The following is a 15,888-nucleotide window of genomic DNA, read 5'->3' as shown; positions in this document are numbered from 1 at the left end:
AAAAAAGAGAAGCCATGTTACATCATGGGGCCATTTCTTTTTACATTATTTCAAAGAAATACAATTAATCAAAAGCAATCTATAACCTACTTCTTAAATCCATAAAAAAATCCAGTCTAAAATAGTGATATTATGTTAATCCAAAGAAATCTCTGTCTTGTGAAAGAAATAAAATTAAATCACAGAAGACTTATTCAGAAGTTTCTTAATATATAAGGAGCCTTTATAAACCTCAGCTAAAACAAAACACAATTATTATATTCACCTTGAGACTCACATTGAGATTCTTGGAAGGTTTATGAGGTATTGCTAACCTAAAGGGAAATAAATTTCCCTGGGGAGTAACTCAGAAAAGCTTTATGGTTCAAGTTAGTAAAATCATTCACATAATTCCCATATCAGGATTTACTGGTTCCTCAGAAGTCGTAAGTCTAGGCACAGCAAGAAAGGACAACAGGAAGCTCTTTTCTTCCTGCAGTAGCCACCACACCTTTGGAGAAGAAATAAATTCACATGCATGGCAAAAATCTGCCTGCAAACCCTGCCCAATTATTCCAGAATTTATTTTACTCTAAAAGAAATTACTTTCTCCCCTAATCTGACAATGCTAGAGACATTTTGAGATCAGATACACCTTTGACTGGCATGTTCTATTAACAAGAACTACATACATTCATGAAAAGCTAGCTATTTCCACAATTATTTAAAACCTCTTCAGGTGTTTCTTAACCCAGATCCCATGGAAATCATGGTCACAGCAACTAAAGAAGGCTTTAGCAGCAGAATTCCATGTGCCAAGTTTGAGTTCATCAAAGAACTGGATCCTAGAGGTTTCAGTTCATATGAACCAAAGGATAAACTGGCTCTATGTTTCCTTCTTTCAGTAGACATGCAGTAAATGTTTGAGAAACACCCTTCATTAGGATAAAAGCCATTACTGTTAACATGTAGAAAAACAACAATTTGAAATGTTAAAATAATATGCTTTTAAAGCAAGCAGAGAAATTAAAACTAGGGTTGTTTTCTTTCTATCATGTCAGAAATCCTTATTTTTATGAAACTTCATTTCCTGTTCAGGTGAGTTCACAGGAATACTTCTCATTTCCTATGTCTTTTAAGTTTGGATCCTGAGCTGCTGAAGTCCTCCCAAAAAACTGTCATTCTTAATTCAAACCACTAGCTGGAATTTTATGGTTAAAAATGTGTTCCTACAGCTGCAAAACTAGATAAATGCCACGGCCAACACAGAATTCAGGAAAATTTACCACAAAATTCAGTTAACTTAGAGGGGAGGGAAAGGAGGGAGATGCAGTGAGGTGAAATGAACCATAAGCATTTTCTGTGGTAGCAATGGTCCAGGTACACCATGTTCTGCAAAGCACTGTGAGCCCCAGTAATCAATCCTTCATCAGATCACAAGACTTGCTGAAGTCTATGGGTTTCCACAGTAATACCCTATACTGTTATAAGTTTCCTTTGTATTTGATGCAAGAAAAGCACATTTTCTCTAATAAATTAAATTTCTCACCAGAATATGACAAAAATACACTCCCAAAAAGGAGACATTAAATCTTGAGAATAATTGACACATAACTGACAGAGAACTGCTTTCTCTTACTCCAAGCTTATCACTGTGGTAGGGAAGGTTGGGAATTTTTTTTTGTTTCTGTGTGTTATATATGCTTAACTACGGTTTTATTAATCCTCCAGAAACGTAGCTGTAACATTAAAAAAAAAATTAAAACAGGAACAAGCTGTCCATTTCAACCATACGGCCATCAATAAAATCAGCCAGGCAGAAAATTTTACTCTACAAATTATGTTCCCTTCTTCCTAATTAAACTAACAACAATAATAGGTGAGAATAAAATTGGTACTTCTACTCCATATTAAATTAGTAGCATGTGAAGAAGCAAATAATTTAAAGTTCTAACAGAAGAAGCAAACTATTTAAAGTTTTCCAACAGACATTACAGTGAACAAGCATGCAGAAAGCTAGAACATATTGTTTCCTTCACAAAAAAAAAAAAAAAAAAAAAAAAAAAAAAAAAAAAAAAAAAAAAAAAAAAAAAAATTCTGAAATTAAGTTTTTCCAAAAAATGGCCCTTAATGCTTAACAAATCTTAGACTACTGTTGTGAAACATCATTCTAGACCAGAGTTTTATAGTAGCTTTTATGCAGTTAAATTGGAATTTTTCAGTGTGAATAAAGCACATTATGGTGCTCTTCCTCTTACTGCCATTCACTTTTATCCTTTTTCAACACCGTTATATAATTTTGACACTGTTATCAGAGATAATGCCAGAGAACATAAGAATCATCTGAGTTTTGAAGTGATTTTCCCAATCTAAAAATCTGTTAAAAGAGCATTTATATAAATATGCATACATGAAAAAAGAGGTTAAATGGAACAATTAAAAACAATTATTATCCTTTAGCATGTAGGTATTACTATGAAATTTTGTACTATGCCTTCTGCAATTGCATAAATAACAGAGACTCAGATAAACTCAAGAGAAAAAAGGGAATTAAACAAAAGACTATAATTTTAATGAGTAAGCATATAAATATTCCTATGGATTTATCAGACAGATTTTCAATATTATTCCATTTAAGGAGTACCTTAGCTGTATCACATATATGATAAAAAGATTTCTCTTGGTTTATTTAATTTTAACATTTAAAAACACCCCTAGGAACAGCTTGCAGTTCACAAGGGGAAACCCACACGGACATGGTAGGTTATTTAGAGAAAACTAGAGTTCATTTTTAATTATTACCTCTGACAGCAACATGTATATCTTTATGAGAGAGCCCTATATACAATGATGAACTAAGTTATTTTATTTAAAAACAATACAACAGAATGAAAATAATGCACCAACATTAAAAAAACTTTAAAATAACTAAATTATTGTTGATTTTGCTCTTCTAGTGCATGGTAAAAACAGGAAATCTGTGTTTAAAAACTACGTTTTGTCACAATTACCACAGTGAAGAATTTCTTTATTCAATTTTTATCCCCTTTAGGGCACCACAACCATGTACAAAAATGGAAAAAGTCATGGTGCTCCAATGAAACACACATGAAATGCTATTACTTGAAGAAAAAAAGGTGAGGCTTTCTTTATTTTGGAAAATACATATTTTTCTTTCTGAAAAAATAAGAAAGATCACTTTTTTTCACTTTAAAAAACCCAGCACTTTTTTTATCACTACATGATCAAAATGATTTGAAAGTGACTTACTGATGTAATATTCCTGCACAATGCTAGTGTAACCATATATGGAAGAATATCCAAAAATTACAATCATAACCACATCTCTGCTGTCCAGCTCTACTATGTGTGCTGAATGACCTTCCACAGCATATTGCTGTCCATGGACAAGGACTGCAGGAATTCTGGTACTCCATGTTTGACTGGGTATGTTGAAAACCCACAGTTCATCAGTGACATTGCCATAACTTGTTTCAATTTTGCCTCCATACATGTAGATGTCTTCCTGTAAAAATGGGAAAGGAGAGAGGAGAAAGCAAATAATGGATTACAGAAAGGTAATATCTGAACTGCACACTTCTCTGCTGAGCAATATTTCATAACTGAGCAATCTGACTTAAATCTTCACATTTAATCTTACATTAACCAGCTCAATATCAGACACTAATCCCAGACAATGATACTTAAACTAAACCAACAATGATAAGGAGTCTATTTCTCTGAAAAATAAATCTAGCCATGAAAATGACACCAAAATGAATCTCAAAGAGATTATTTCAACCAGAAAACCTTTAATTACATGGCTCTTCTAATCCATACCGCAGCATTCTACTTTAAAAAAAGCTAAAGAAAGGATATTATATTGTTTTCTTAAGGAACAGTTCACAAAATTAAAATGTGATTTTCCACACACTCAGTCTATGGGGATTTCATTCAGCACTTGCACAAGAGAGCACATTCTCTCCTACCAGCAAAGTAATTTAAGTTCCGAGAAAATCCAGTCACCAGAACCCAAAGAAAAGGGAGAACACGTATATGGAATCATAAAATGATCTGTGTTGGAAGGTGCCTTAAAGTTCATCTTTTTTCACCCCCAGCACCACGGGCAGGGACACCTTCCACTACCCCAGTTTGTTCAACCTCACCTTGGACACTTCCAGGGATGGGGCAGCCACAGCTTCTCTGGGCAACCTGTGCCAGGGCCTCACCACCCTCACACTGAGGAGCTTCTCACCAGTATCTTAACCAAACCTGCCTTCACATAGTTTAGAGACATCTCCCCTTGTCCTGCCACTTCAACCTCTTGTAAAACACCACCCACCAGCTCTCTTGTAGCCTCATTAGGTACAGGAAAGTGCTATAAGGTGTCACCAGACCTTCTCCTGGCTGAACAACCCCAACACTTCAGCCTGTCCTCTTGGAGAGGTGCTTCAGACACCTGATCACCTCAGTGGCCCCTTCTCAGGACTTGCTCCAACAGTGCTTCTTACGCTGGGTGTGCCAGGGCTGGACACAAGGCTCCATGAGAGCAGAGCAGAGGCAGAATCACCTCCCTCAACCTGTTGGTCATGCTGCTTTTGATGCAGCCCAGGACGTGGCTGGCTCCTCTTGAGAACATTTACTAAAATCAAGTCCCACAGAGGAGCACTTTGAGTTCTTTTTAAGGAATGCAAAACATATTCCAGCCATCATGAACCACACATCTCAAATAGCAAAGCCATCTGTTCTGGTAAGTAATGAGTGATTTACTTAAATATTGACTGAAAGCAAATCCTACCAAATTTCACTTCCTCTGGATTTGCAAGCTGAGGTATGCAAAGTCACAGAACAGATTCCAGATTGTTGGCTTCACAGACTTGCTCAAGGACACTTTATACTGGGTGGAAAATTTTCCTTTGGTTCTGAGATTGATACTCAGTCTTTGATAGGACATAACCAACCCATACATTCTGCATCCCATTTGCATGCTGTACAGTTGTCTTCTGCATTCTACAATGCCATATTCTGGGGCTTACCCTAAACACAGCCTTACCAAGCTTAAATTAATTTTTAAAAAACTTTTAAAAAAGGAAACTGCAGGTTTAGCACATTTGTCAAAGTTTGACTTGGCATGAAATACTCAGAAAAAGAGGCTGGAAGATAAGGAAACTACCAAAGAAGTTTCTGCATCAATCATGCAGAAAATTCAGATGTTGTAAAAAGTTGATGGATTTCTAAATATATAAATGTAAATTTCAGGTTATTATCATCATACACATCAAGAGAGATGAACTCTTGACTCTCCATGAATGGGCAGGCATTGCAAATACAGGTGATCAGTAGAATGACAAATCTTTTCAGTCCAGCAAAACAAAGGTTTTAGAGGGTGATAACGCTGTCCCATACCCTTGTGGTTATTGGTAAGGAACAGAGTCCAGAACAGTAAGAAAAGACTCCTCATTACCCAGCAATATTAGTCAGCAAATGCCTGACCAAACTCTCCAATAGATCTTCAACAGTACACTTGAAATTTCTGTAAAATTTTCAATGATTTTTTCATTTGAGGCAGGTGAACATTTCTCAATTTGGAACTTAAATCATTCCTATGGAGGGATACTCTGTGCTACTGGTGGTATTTGAACAAAAGATGTTCACAGAAGGAATTTGTAGTAGGATTAGAGAGATATGTATCTGAAACCATTCTTTTCCTAGGAGATAAAACATTTCTAAAGAGCTTGGTAAAGACCCACAAAAACTGAAGAAGGATGTGCACTGATCCAAAGGAATGGCCTGAACAAATACTCTTCTTGAAAGGATCATATATGGCTCATTCCTTACAGTATCACATAGATCTCCAAAGTCAAATAGGCATCACTAAAATTGTGAACTACTTATTTTGAAATGCTGATAACTGACTATGGCATAAAGAGAGAGCTAATTAGGGAGCTGCAGGGGCTGTATAACAGTATTTAAAAGAAATACTTCTGACACCAAGGAAAGACACTCTTAAAAAAAAAAAAAAAAAAAAAAAAAAAAAAAAAAAAAAGTGACCTAAAGAGCTGCATGAACTTTGAAATGATTTCTCAGACAGCTGACAATAGCATAGTCCTCCTCACAGTTCTGCTTAAATGATTCAAAGTTCAGATAAAAGAACACTTCTGTGAGGAGCAATCTTTCAGGTGACACAGCAGATCCTGTATACAAGAATATTCACAGAGAAGAAGACAAGAAGGTCATGACAACTGCTTTATCAGCCACAAAACCAGATTTAACTAAGCTTTGCTAAGGGGTATTTCTGAGATTAAGAAGCTCCTAGCACTGGTGAAAAACACTTTTAAAGTAAGTGATGATCAGCTGAACACACACACACACACACAAAAAAAAAAAAAAAAAAAAAAAAAAAAAAAAAAAAAAAAAAAAAGCTGAGAGACCAAAGTCAGTGGAAGAAATACAGAACTGAAATGAAAAAATATTACATGCATACCTATAACAGGGCAAACCCCAACCTCCTAAGCACATGAAGATAAACATTTATTTGGAAAACCTTGACAGGAATGGATTCTAAGAATGATACAAGTGCAAATGGTCCTATGCAGCATAAAAATCGTGACAGAAAAGAAAGAATCCCTTTATAAGCTTTATACTACTTTTATAAATTACTTCTGTACGAAATATAAATCAAGGTATATGCTAAAGGTGAGGCTTTCTGGAAGACACAACACATCAGACACAGAGTTTAAAGTATGCTAGTACACAAACACTGCTGACATTTACTTGAATTAAGTAAAGTAGATATTTGTTTATAAGATAGCAAACCAGGCAGGAATGCAAAGTAAAATAATATATATTTTTTAAAAGGCCAGAAAAAAATATAAAATTGAGATTCTTTGTGAAATTAGTGCAAAAAAAGTATGAAGAATCTAGCCCAAATTAAAGATCTTAAAAATTGTCCTCAGTCTAGAGGAGAGAGAAAGACAAGAAGCAGATTTTTCCATGGAAGAGATAACAAAACAGGTAGATAAGCACCAAGAAGATACAAGGCCTCCAACACATTCATATTTTAAAGTTCTGATACCAGGTATCAAAACCAAAACATTCAATTAGAGTGTGAGATAGAAAAGTTGAGCATTTACTCAATAAACTAACCTTGCCCATATTTGATATACTACATCATATGAGTAATGTTCTCTAAGAAGTTATGGGAACCTTGAAAGACCTTGTGGTTTTTAAACCAAAATATCATATGACTATTACTTTATGCAAATTGAAGTATAGAAAAGTACATTGTTTATTGAACTTCAGAGTTCCTGCTCAGTAGGAAATTCCAGAAATATGAGAAATTTCTTCCTGTAAACAGAGCAGGTTGACAGCTCACTCAATCATGACATTCCCACCTACAGATCACATCAGTTGGTTTCTTGGCAGGTCCAAGCCAACACAACAGCCAGTGCAGCTCCTGTTTGCTTCAATGAAACCAAAACTTTCCAGTAATTGTTTCCATTTTCTCAAATTGCACTTTTCCCCCTGAAAAAAACTACTTCAGTGGAAAATTTTGATGAACCGTAATGATAAAAAAAAAGATGACAAAAGGTATATGATCTGTAAATATCTGAGTGTGCATTTTGGACAGAGAGGATGACAGCAGAAGGCAGGAATGATAAGAACAAAGATAGGATTTGAACAAAATAGTTAAATCACATTTCTCAAAAGAAGAAAACATTCTTTTGATCTAGGATTTCTCTTATAGAGTAACGAATGACATGCACGTTTTTGACTGGACCAAAAGAATAACTCAAGTATAGGAGAAAAAGTAAACTGTCACAATTTGAATGCTGGAAGAATCAAAACAACCATAAAATTCATCTTAATTTCTTCATCTTATTGATACCATCATCATCTTTGGAGACAATATTTGTTAAACAACAAAATAATTCCAATAAAATTAAACCTATCTGGTGGGATAGGTTAAAAAAGAGGAAGCCAGACTCTTCCCAAGGTAATCCAGCAAATTAACCAGATGTGATGTGCACAATTTGGATTACAAGAAATTCAATTTAGAATAAACATTTCTCATTGAGAATGGTCAAGACTGGAAGAGGTTGGTCAAAGATCCTTGACAAGGGAACATCTTACATTGAGGAAAAATTAAATAGATCAAGGAGGCTGTTTTAATACCAAAAGACCAGGAGCACCCACTTGTCCCTTAAGTCCCAAACAATAGACTGTACTGCAGAGCAGGGTAACACTTGTACACACTTCACATTAAATCCTGAACAGCCAAAATAATTTGTTCTATTGACCTATGTGTGGTGGTGCTTAAATTCAATTCCAATTGGGTTTTTACTGCTCCAGTTTGGTTTTATAATTTGTGTTTTATAATTTTGTATTTATTACTATTGTTTAAGATGACCTCTCCTTCCCTCTCCTTCTCCCCTTCTCTCCTTCTCCCCTTCCCCCAAACCTTCCCGCCAAAATCCTGGTTGTCCTGGTAACCCCATCCCATAATAGTTATTTACCACCTTTCGGTTAAGTGTCAATCTTTGAGTTATATAACTTCCCCACCCCCTCATCGTGTATTCCTCCTCCCCAAGTTACTTGTTATTGGTTCAAAAGTTCTGCATCCCTCATTATACGTTGGCAAAGAGTTTCGATTGGTCCCACGCAATCCCACCCCTGAACCCACCTAATAAAAAGCCGTGCCATCTTGAGGCCAGCGTCTCTCTCCGGAGCGCGGCCTTGGGACCACGCATCCCTTGGTTGCACACCCTGGGAGTCCCGCCTTTCTATTCTGCGCACCATCCGCACCTTGGTCGAGTTTGCCCACGCCTCTGGCAAAGTGGCCCCTGGATGTAGTGGCGGCAGGGCTGGCCGGAGCTGCACCCATTGGAAAAAGCCGAACCACTGCAAGCTGGCGCCCAACGTGGGGCTGTCACGCGTGGGCGAACATCTGACAGCTCGACGGCGACGGCTCTGACGCTGTGCCCTCAATCTGAGGGCCACGTGCTCGAATCCGGTCCGTCGGGACCTTTTACGGATTTTTCATTGTCGTCGCGCCTCCTAGTGGAAGCAGCCTTCAGGTGCGCTCCCGGGAGGGAGAAGAGGGTAGCTTCGCAGCACCCAGCGAAGTCCTCCTCAGTGCGGATTTACCCCAGACCAAACCGCTGTACCCACGCAGGAACCAGGGACGGGTAAGCGAGTGAGCCCCTTGCCCTCACCCTACCCAAAAAGGGGGTCCAGCCCAGGAGAGACTGTCCTGGGGGGATCAGCCGCGCGGCGCCCGGGGGGGGGTTGTTTTCCTCTCTCGGGTTTTACTTTCGGTTCCTGTTTTTATTTCTTTTTGTTGTTTTATGTTTTGAGTTTCCGCGGTTCCGAGCTGGTCCCAGCTCGCTCCGGGATCGGGGGAAGCGACACGGGCGCGCCGCGGGAAGAAACCGGGGCCGCGAGATCGGGAGCAGCACGGCAGAGCCCGTGGTGTAGTGGTTAGGGCTCAGTGCTCTGACCGCCGCGACCCGAGTTCGAATCCCGGTCGGGGGACCGGGATACTGGGATCGCGGGAGCGGCGCCGTGCTTGTCTTTTTGCCGGCCCGGGCGCGGGCGGCGCAGGTTCGATTCCCGGGCGGGGACAGGTCCGGAACGGGGACCGCGGAAGCGGCGGAACCCGGCGGGTCCCGGCGCGGAGCCCCCGCTTTTTGTCTGCGCACGGGCACAGACGGGGTTTAAAGCGGGTTTTTTTGTTTTACGAGGCACCTTCGGGGCGGAGGCAGTGGGGGGGGCTGCCTGACCGGAGTTTTTTTGTGCTGGAATTCGGTTTTTAGTTTATTTTGTGTTGCGGAACGGTTTGGAAGTGAAAAATGGGTGCCAGGCTCTCGGCAGAACAGAAAGACGTTTTTCGTTGTTTTGTTGGAGTTCTGAGTTTTAATAATCTTAAGTTTTCTAAAGGAGAACTGAAGCAGTTTGTGCGCACGCTCTATTTGCATTTCCCCGTAACGAACCCGGAAGTTGTGACGGACCTCCGATATTGGAGCCCTGTCATCTTAAAACTTACCAAATTAGCTGCCGCTGGAGACAAAAATGCGGCGAAATACCTGTTCTGGTCGCGGCAAATTCAAACTGCCGTGAAAAACATGAAAGGAGTGCAGAAAGAGCAGTCTCCCGGAGGAAGCTCTGTTTCCCCCCGTTCTTCCCGCTCTGTGTCCCCCTCCCCTTCTCCCCGCCGCGGCATTTTCAAGGACGCAGCGGGCGCGCAGCCCGCCAGCCCTGGCTCCTTCAAAATGCAGCCCCCCCGCCCGGGACAGACAGGGCAGTCTGCCCGGGACGCCCGGCGGAGCACTGGCCACGCTCCCGAGGAATTTTCCCTTCCCCAAACCTCCCTAAACAAACCCCGAGTTCAGTTCAGTGTTAATGGAGAAGAGTGCACGCAAAATGCCCGCGCGGAGCCAAACGGCGCCCGCGCGGGGGCCGCGGAAGGCGCCGGCGCGGAGCCGCTCGGCGCCCGCGCGGGAGGCGCGGGGGAAAAGCCGCTCGGCGCCTGCGCGGCAGGCGCGGAGCCGCGCGGCGACCGCGTGGCAGGCGTCCATGCGGAAGAACCGCATGGCGACCGCGTGGCACGGGCATGCGGCGTCCATGCGGCAAACGCACGCGGTGTCCATGCGGCAGACGCACGCCCCGCCCATGCGACAGGCGCATGCGGCTTCCATGCCGCAGGCGCATGCGGCGTCCACGCGGAAGGCGCGCGCTGCGCGCGCGTGGAATGCGCACGCGGTGCCCACGCGGGAGAACCGTGTGGCAGCCATGCGGCAGAGGCGCTGGCACGCGGCGCTCGCGCGGCAGAGGCTCGGAATGGCGGCGGCCGCATGGCGCGGTCGTTCTCTTTGTCCGCCCTGCCCGCTAGCCCGCTGCCGGGGGCGCCGCTCGCCGCCGCCATGGCCCCGCTCCCGTTCCCTTCCCCTTCCCAGTCTCCCGAGTTTTCCCCCCCCAACCCTTTTCCGTCCCCTTCCACCCTTCCCCGAGGCTGTCACTGTTCTGAAACCCCTTCCTATGACCCCCCCACCTGCCGCTCCTCCCGAGTCTCCTCCCAAAACCACTCCTCCGAAGGCGTGCCTTTCCCAGACCCTGGCACGCCCCCCTCCCGTCGCAAGCCACTCCCCTCGGTGACGCCCAAGTCCCGCCCACTGCCTCCCGGTTCCCACGCCCCTTCTTTCGGTTCCCACGCTTGGGGCAAGGAGGGGGAGGGGTGGGATCCAGGAAGTGATGGTCCCCATGTCCTTTCTATCGCTCCAGTTACCTACAGGAGGGGTAGGGGAGGGCATGAGGAGGCAAAGTGGCAGCAGTTGTCCCAGAATGTTGTCAGGGAACTCATGAAGGCCCTCAAGGAGTACGGCCGCATGAGTCCGTACTTCCTTGGTTTGTTAGATGGCCAAGTTACCGGGAGTGAGGTTGTCCCACATGACATCAAGTACCTTTTCAGGTGCTTGCATTCCAGAACTGAGTATCAGCTCTGGTTTGCAACCTGGAAAAGGCACTTGCAGGACGCCCTCCCAGGGTGGTCAAATGACCCTGACACAGCTGTGGACAATGATGGAAACATGATCACGCTGGCACATGTGATGGGTGAGGGAGAATGGGAGATGCCCCAGAAACAAGCTGAAAGCCTCCCAAAGCCGTTGTTAAGGCAAATTGCTCGTGTTGCTGTGAAAGCGTTTTCCACCATGCGGCCTTCCGGCCCCATGGAATCGTATTCAGATGTTTTTCAGGGACCTCAGGAAAACTTCCTGCTGTTTGTGGAAAGGCTAACGGTAGCCATAGAGCAGCAGGAAGAGGACGAAGTGGCAAGGGAGAGGCTGGTCACGTCGCTGGCGTTCAGGCACGCCAACGAAGTCTGCAAACAGGCCATGCTGACCCTTCCACGGATTCCCAAGCCGACATTACAGGACTATGTCGAGGTGGTAACTGAGGTGGTCCCGCTGATGACATCAGCAAAGCCAGAGAGGCCGGAACAGCGACGGAAAACCGTGAATGCAGCAACCACAGAGACCCCAACCATCTATCAGGACAACGCGGCCGTGGTATCAAAAGGGAGGCGTCCATCGGGAAATTCAGCTGACAAGGCTTGCGCCTTATGTGGCAAGCAAGGACACTGGTGGCAGGCTTGTCCCCTGAGACGGGAGTTTCAGGAATTTAAACAAGCCAAAGAGGGAGGAGGAGGAAATGGGAGGGGAGGACGCTCCCAACAAAAAAACGAATAAGGGAGCGCGGAGCCACCCAGTGCGATGACCCCAATCGGGTGGCCCAAGCCGGGGGAGGAGGAATGGGGAATGATGATTTGAGTTGTACCGGACATGACATTTTAACGGACTTGACTTTTTCTTCCCAGAGGCAGCAGAGGAGCCCTCTGAGAGGGAATTCACCGGACAAGACAAGAGACTCCCCTTTGAGGAGTCCTTCACCTGATGATCCTGACCCGAATGTGCCTGTTCCTTTCACAGGAAAGTCCTTGACAACAACAAGCGAAGGAGTGCCCTTTCATCTTCAGTTGTCTGATGCCCTGTGGATCCGTGATGATGAATGGCACCGCGTGGCGGTATCTAAAAATCGAGGTACCTGGCACAAAATTGGCACAACATATGTAGTCGTGGGGGATTGTAAACATACCCCGCCAGAGATTGAGATTGTTCCCCAAACCACTCCTGCGGATCCCGAGTGGTTTGAACTCTGGCTCCGCTGCACGACTCCACCCATTTATCTGTCAAAGGGACAGATAGTCGCCCAGGCAATACCATCACTCCCCGAAAGAGTGTGTCCCGAGGGCGACTGCAGGACCTGCCACCCCCAGATAAGCACAGTCGTGTACATTACACATGACAGACCTGAGGAGGTGTGCAAATTAAGGGTGGGCGGGGAGACCACCATCATTAAAGGTCTCCTTGACTCGGGGGCGGACGTAACGGTGATCCCAGAACACCTATGGCCGTCACGTTGGCCGTTGCAGACAGTGGTGGAGCAAGTTGAGGGTGTTGGAGGCCTTCAATTGGCGAAAAAATCAAAGCACATGGTGCAAATTAAGGGGTCCAATGGGCAATTGGCGAACATACAGCCCTTTGTTTTGAATTACAAAGCACCCCTGTGGGGGAGAGATGTCCTGGCCCAGTGGGGGGCAACAATTGAATTCCCTGACCCTCCAAAAAATTTTCAGGCTGCGGTCACTGAACTGCGCCCCACCCAAAAACTGAATTGGAAAACGGATTCTCCAGTTTGGGTGGAGCAGTGGCCGCTTTCTAAGGAAAAGTTAAAGGCGCTGAATGAGCTCGTGGAAGAGCAACTCCGGAAGGGTCACATAGAGGAGACCACCTCTCCTTGGAACACCCCGGTGTTCGTAATACAAAAATCGGATAAGACCCGATGGAGGCTTCTCCAGGACCTCAGACAAATTAACGAGGTCATCGAAGACATGGGCTCTCTCCAACCAGGGATGCCTTCCCCAGCCATGTTGCCCCAAAATTACAATTTGGCCGTGATTGACATCAAAGATTGTTTTTTCCAAATTCCTCTGCACCCCAACGATGCTCCGCGGTTTGCGTTCTCGGTTCCTAACATCAACCGAGAGGCCCCGAGGAAGAGGTATCACTGGAGGGTTCTTCCCCAAGGAGTCAAAAATTCTCCTGCCATTTGCCAGTGGTATGTGTCTTCCTTGCTGACCCCCGTGCGTGCAGCTGCACACCAGGCCATCATCTTTTGTTACATGGATGATGTGCTCGTGTGCGCCCCCAACGACGACCTGTTGACGCATGCGCTTGACCTGACAGTGGCTGCACTGGTTGCTGCAGGGTTTGAGTTGCAGGAAGCGAAAATTCAAAAGATGCCACCATGGAAATATCTTGGCCTCGAAATTAATAAGCGGACCATTGTTCCGCAAAAATTGGCAATCAGAACCAAAATTGAGACCTTAGCGGATGTGCACCAGCTGTGTGGGGCTTTGAACTGGGTGAGGCCTTGGCTGGGTCTCACTACCGAGGACCTAGCACCTCTTTTCAGTTTATTGAAAGGGGGAGAGGGGCTGAGTTCCCCTAGGTCACTCACCCCGGAGGCACAGAAAGCACTGGAAAGGGTTCAAGAGTTGATGTCCACCAGACAGGCAAATCGATGCCATGCTGATTTGCCTTTCCGATTTGTCATTCTAGGAAATCTGCCGCACCTCCATGGAATGATATTCCAATGGGACAACGGGGTGACCAGCATACCCCGGAAGGACCGAGGCGGGAGAGATCCTCTTCTTATTATAGAATGGGTCTTTCTCAGCCATCACAGGTCCAAGAGGATGACACGCCCACAGGAGTTGATGGCTGAATTGATCCGGAAAGCCAGAATCCGCGTTAGGGAACTGGCTGGTTGCGACTTTGAGGTGATCCACGTACCAATTCGGTTGAGTACGGGCCAAATTTCAAAGGCAATGTTAGAGCACTTGCTTCAAGAGAACGAAGCACTTCAGTTTGCCCTGGACAGTTACACTGGACAAATTTCAATCCATCGGCCTGCCCACAAAATTTTTAATTCGGATGCTCAATTTAAATTAAATTTAAGGAGTGTTCAGAGCAAAAGACCGCTCGAAGCCTTGACCGTTTTCACAGACGCGTCCGGAGGGTCCCACAAGTCAGTGGTGACTTGGAAAGATCCTCAGACTCAGCAGTGGGAGTCTGACGTTGCTGAGGTGGAAGGATCCCCTCAGATTGCTGAGTTGGCCGCAGTCGTCAGGGCCTTCGAAAGGTTCTCTGAACCATTTAATTTGGTAACCGATTCGAGTTACGTTGCAGGTGTAGTGTCCAGAGCGGAGAACTCAGTTCTCCAAGAAGTGACTAACATTGCTCTGTTTAAGTTGCTCTCGAAGCTAATAAGGCTGATCTCCCACCGAGAGCAACCGTTTTACGTGATGCACACCAGGTCGCACACGGATTTGCCAGGGTTCATAGCGGAGGGAAACAGGAGGGCTGATGCTCTTGCTGCCCCTGTCGCGAAGGCCCCGCTGCCTGACGTTTTCCAGCAGGCAAAGCTCAGCCACCAACTGTTCCATCAGAATGTGCCAGGTTTGGTCCGAGGGTTCAAACTAACCCGAGATCAGGCCAAGGCCATTGTGGCGACGTGTCCCAGCTGCCAGCGACATGCAGTCCCAACTCTGCATGCTGGGGTAAACCCCCGAGGGCTGAGCAGCAACGAGGTTTGGCAGATGGACGTTACTCACGTCCCTCAGTTTGGGAGGCTGAAGTACGTCCATGTGTCTGTGGACACCTTTTCTGGAGCAGTCTATGCATCCGCCCACACAGGGGAGAAAGCAGGGGATGTTGTTAAACACCTTCTCCAAGCCTTCTCTTTCCTAGGCATCCCTAAAGTCATCAAATCGGACAACGGGCCAAGCTATGTTTCCAAGGAGTTCCGCAACTTCCTCCAGCAATGGGGAGTAGAACACAAGACTGGCATCCCCTATTCCCCGACAGGCCAAGCAATTGTGGAGAGGACACACCAAAACATCAAAAGAGTCCTCAATCAACAGGGACAAATTCTAAAATTGGAGTCACCCCAAATTCGATTAGCCAGGGCCTTATACACAATTAATTTTCTAAATTGTTCATTCGAACTTATGAATCCCCCAATAATTAGGCACTTTGGAGGGAACCCAAATTTAAAATTAGAGTCTAAACCGCCAGTTCTCGTCAAGGACCCGGAGACCATGAGAATGGAAGGTCCTCACGATTTAATCACTTGGGGTCGCGGGTATGCCTGCGTATCGACACCCACCGGACTTAAATGGGTGCCGGCCAAGTGGGTGAAACCTTACATTCCCAGGGCCTCCAAAGGATCAGATCATCAAGTGAAAAATGTCACTTGGCGAAGAAAAAGGAAGCCCGTTGGTCCGGAGGA

At 44.9% G+C, this 15,888-nt stretch overlaps 1 protein-coding gene across 3 annotated transcripts in view; it reads right to left on the bottom strand.

The window, feature by feature from the left end:
* Window positions 1–15,888, bottom strand: part of ATRNL1 (attractin like 1) — a 442,299-nt gene that overhangs the window by 363,688 nt on the left and 62,723 nt on the right. For all 3 annotated transcript variants that reach the window (XM_083866025.1, XM_083866026.1, XM_083866027.1), the window contains exon 8: window positions 3,250–3,505. In XM_083866025.1, the coding sequence (XP_083722151.1) occupies window positions 3,250–3,505 (256 nt within the window). The remainder of the gene's footprint in view (window positions 1–3,249; window positions 3,506–15,888) is intronic.

Source organism: Zosterops lateralis, assembly GCF_965231275.1.
Source record: "Zosterops lateralis genome assembly, chromosome: 8".
Lineage (NCBI taxonomy): Eukaryota > Metazoa > Chordata > Aves > Passeriformes > Zosteropidae > Zosterops > Zosterops lateralis.
This window is presented reverse-complemented; position numbering and strand designations above follow the sequence as displayed.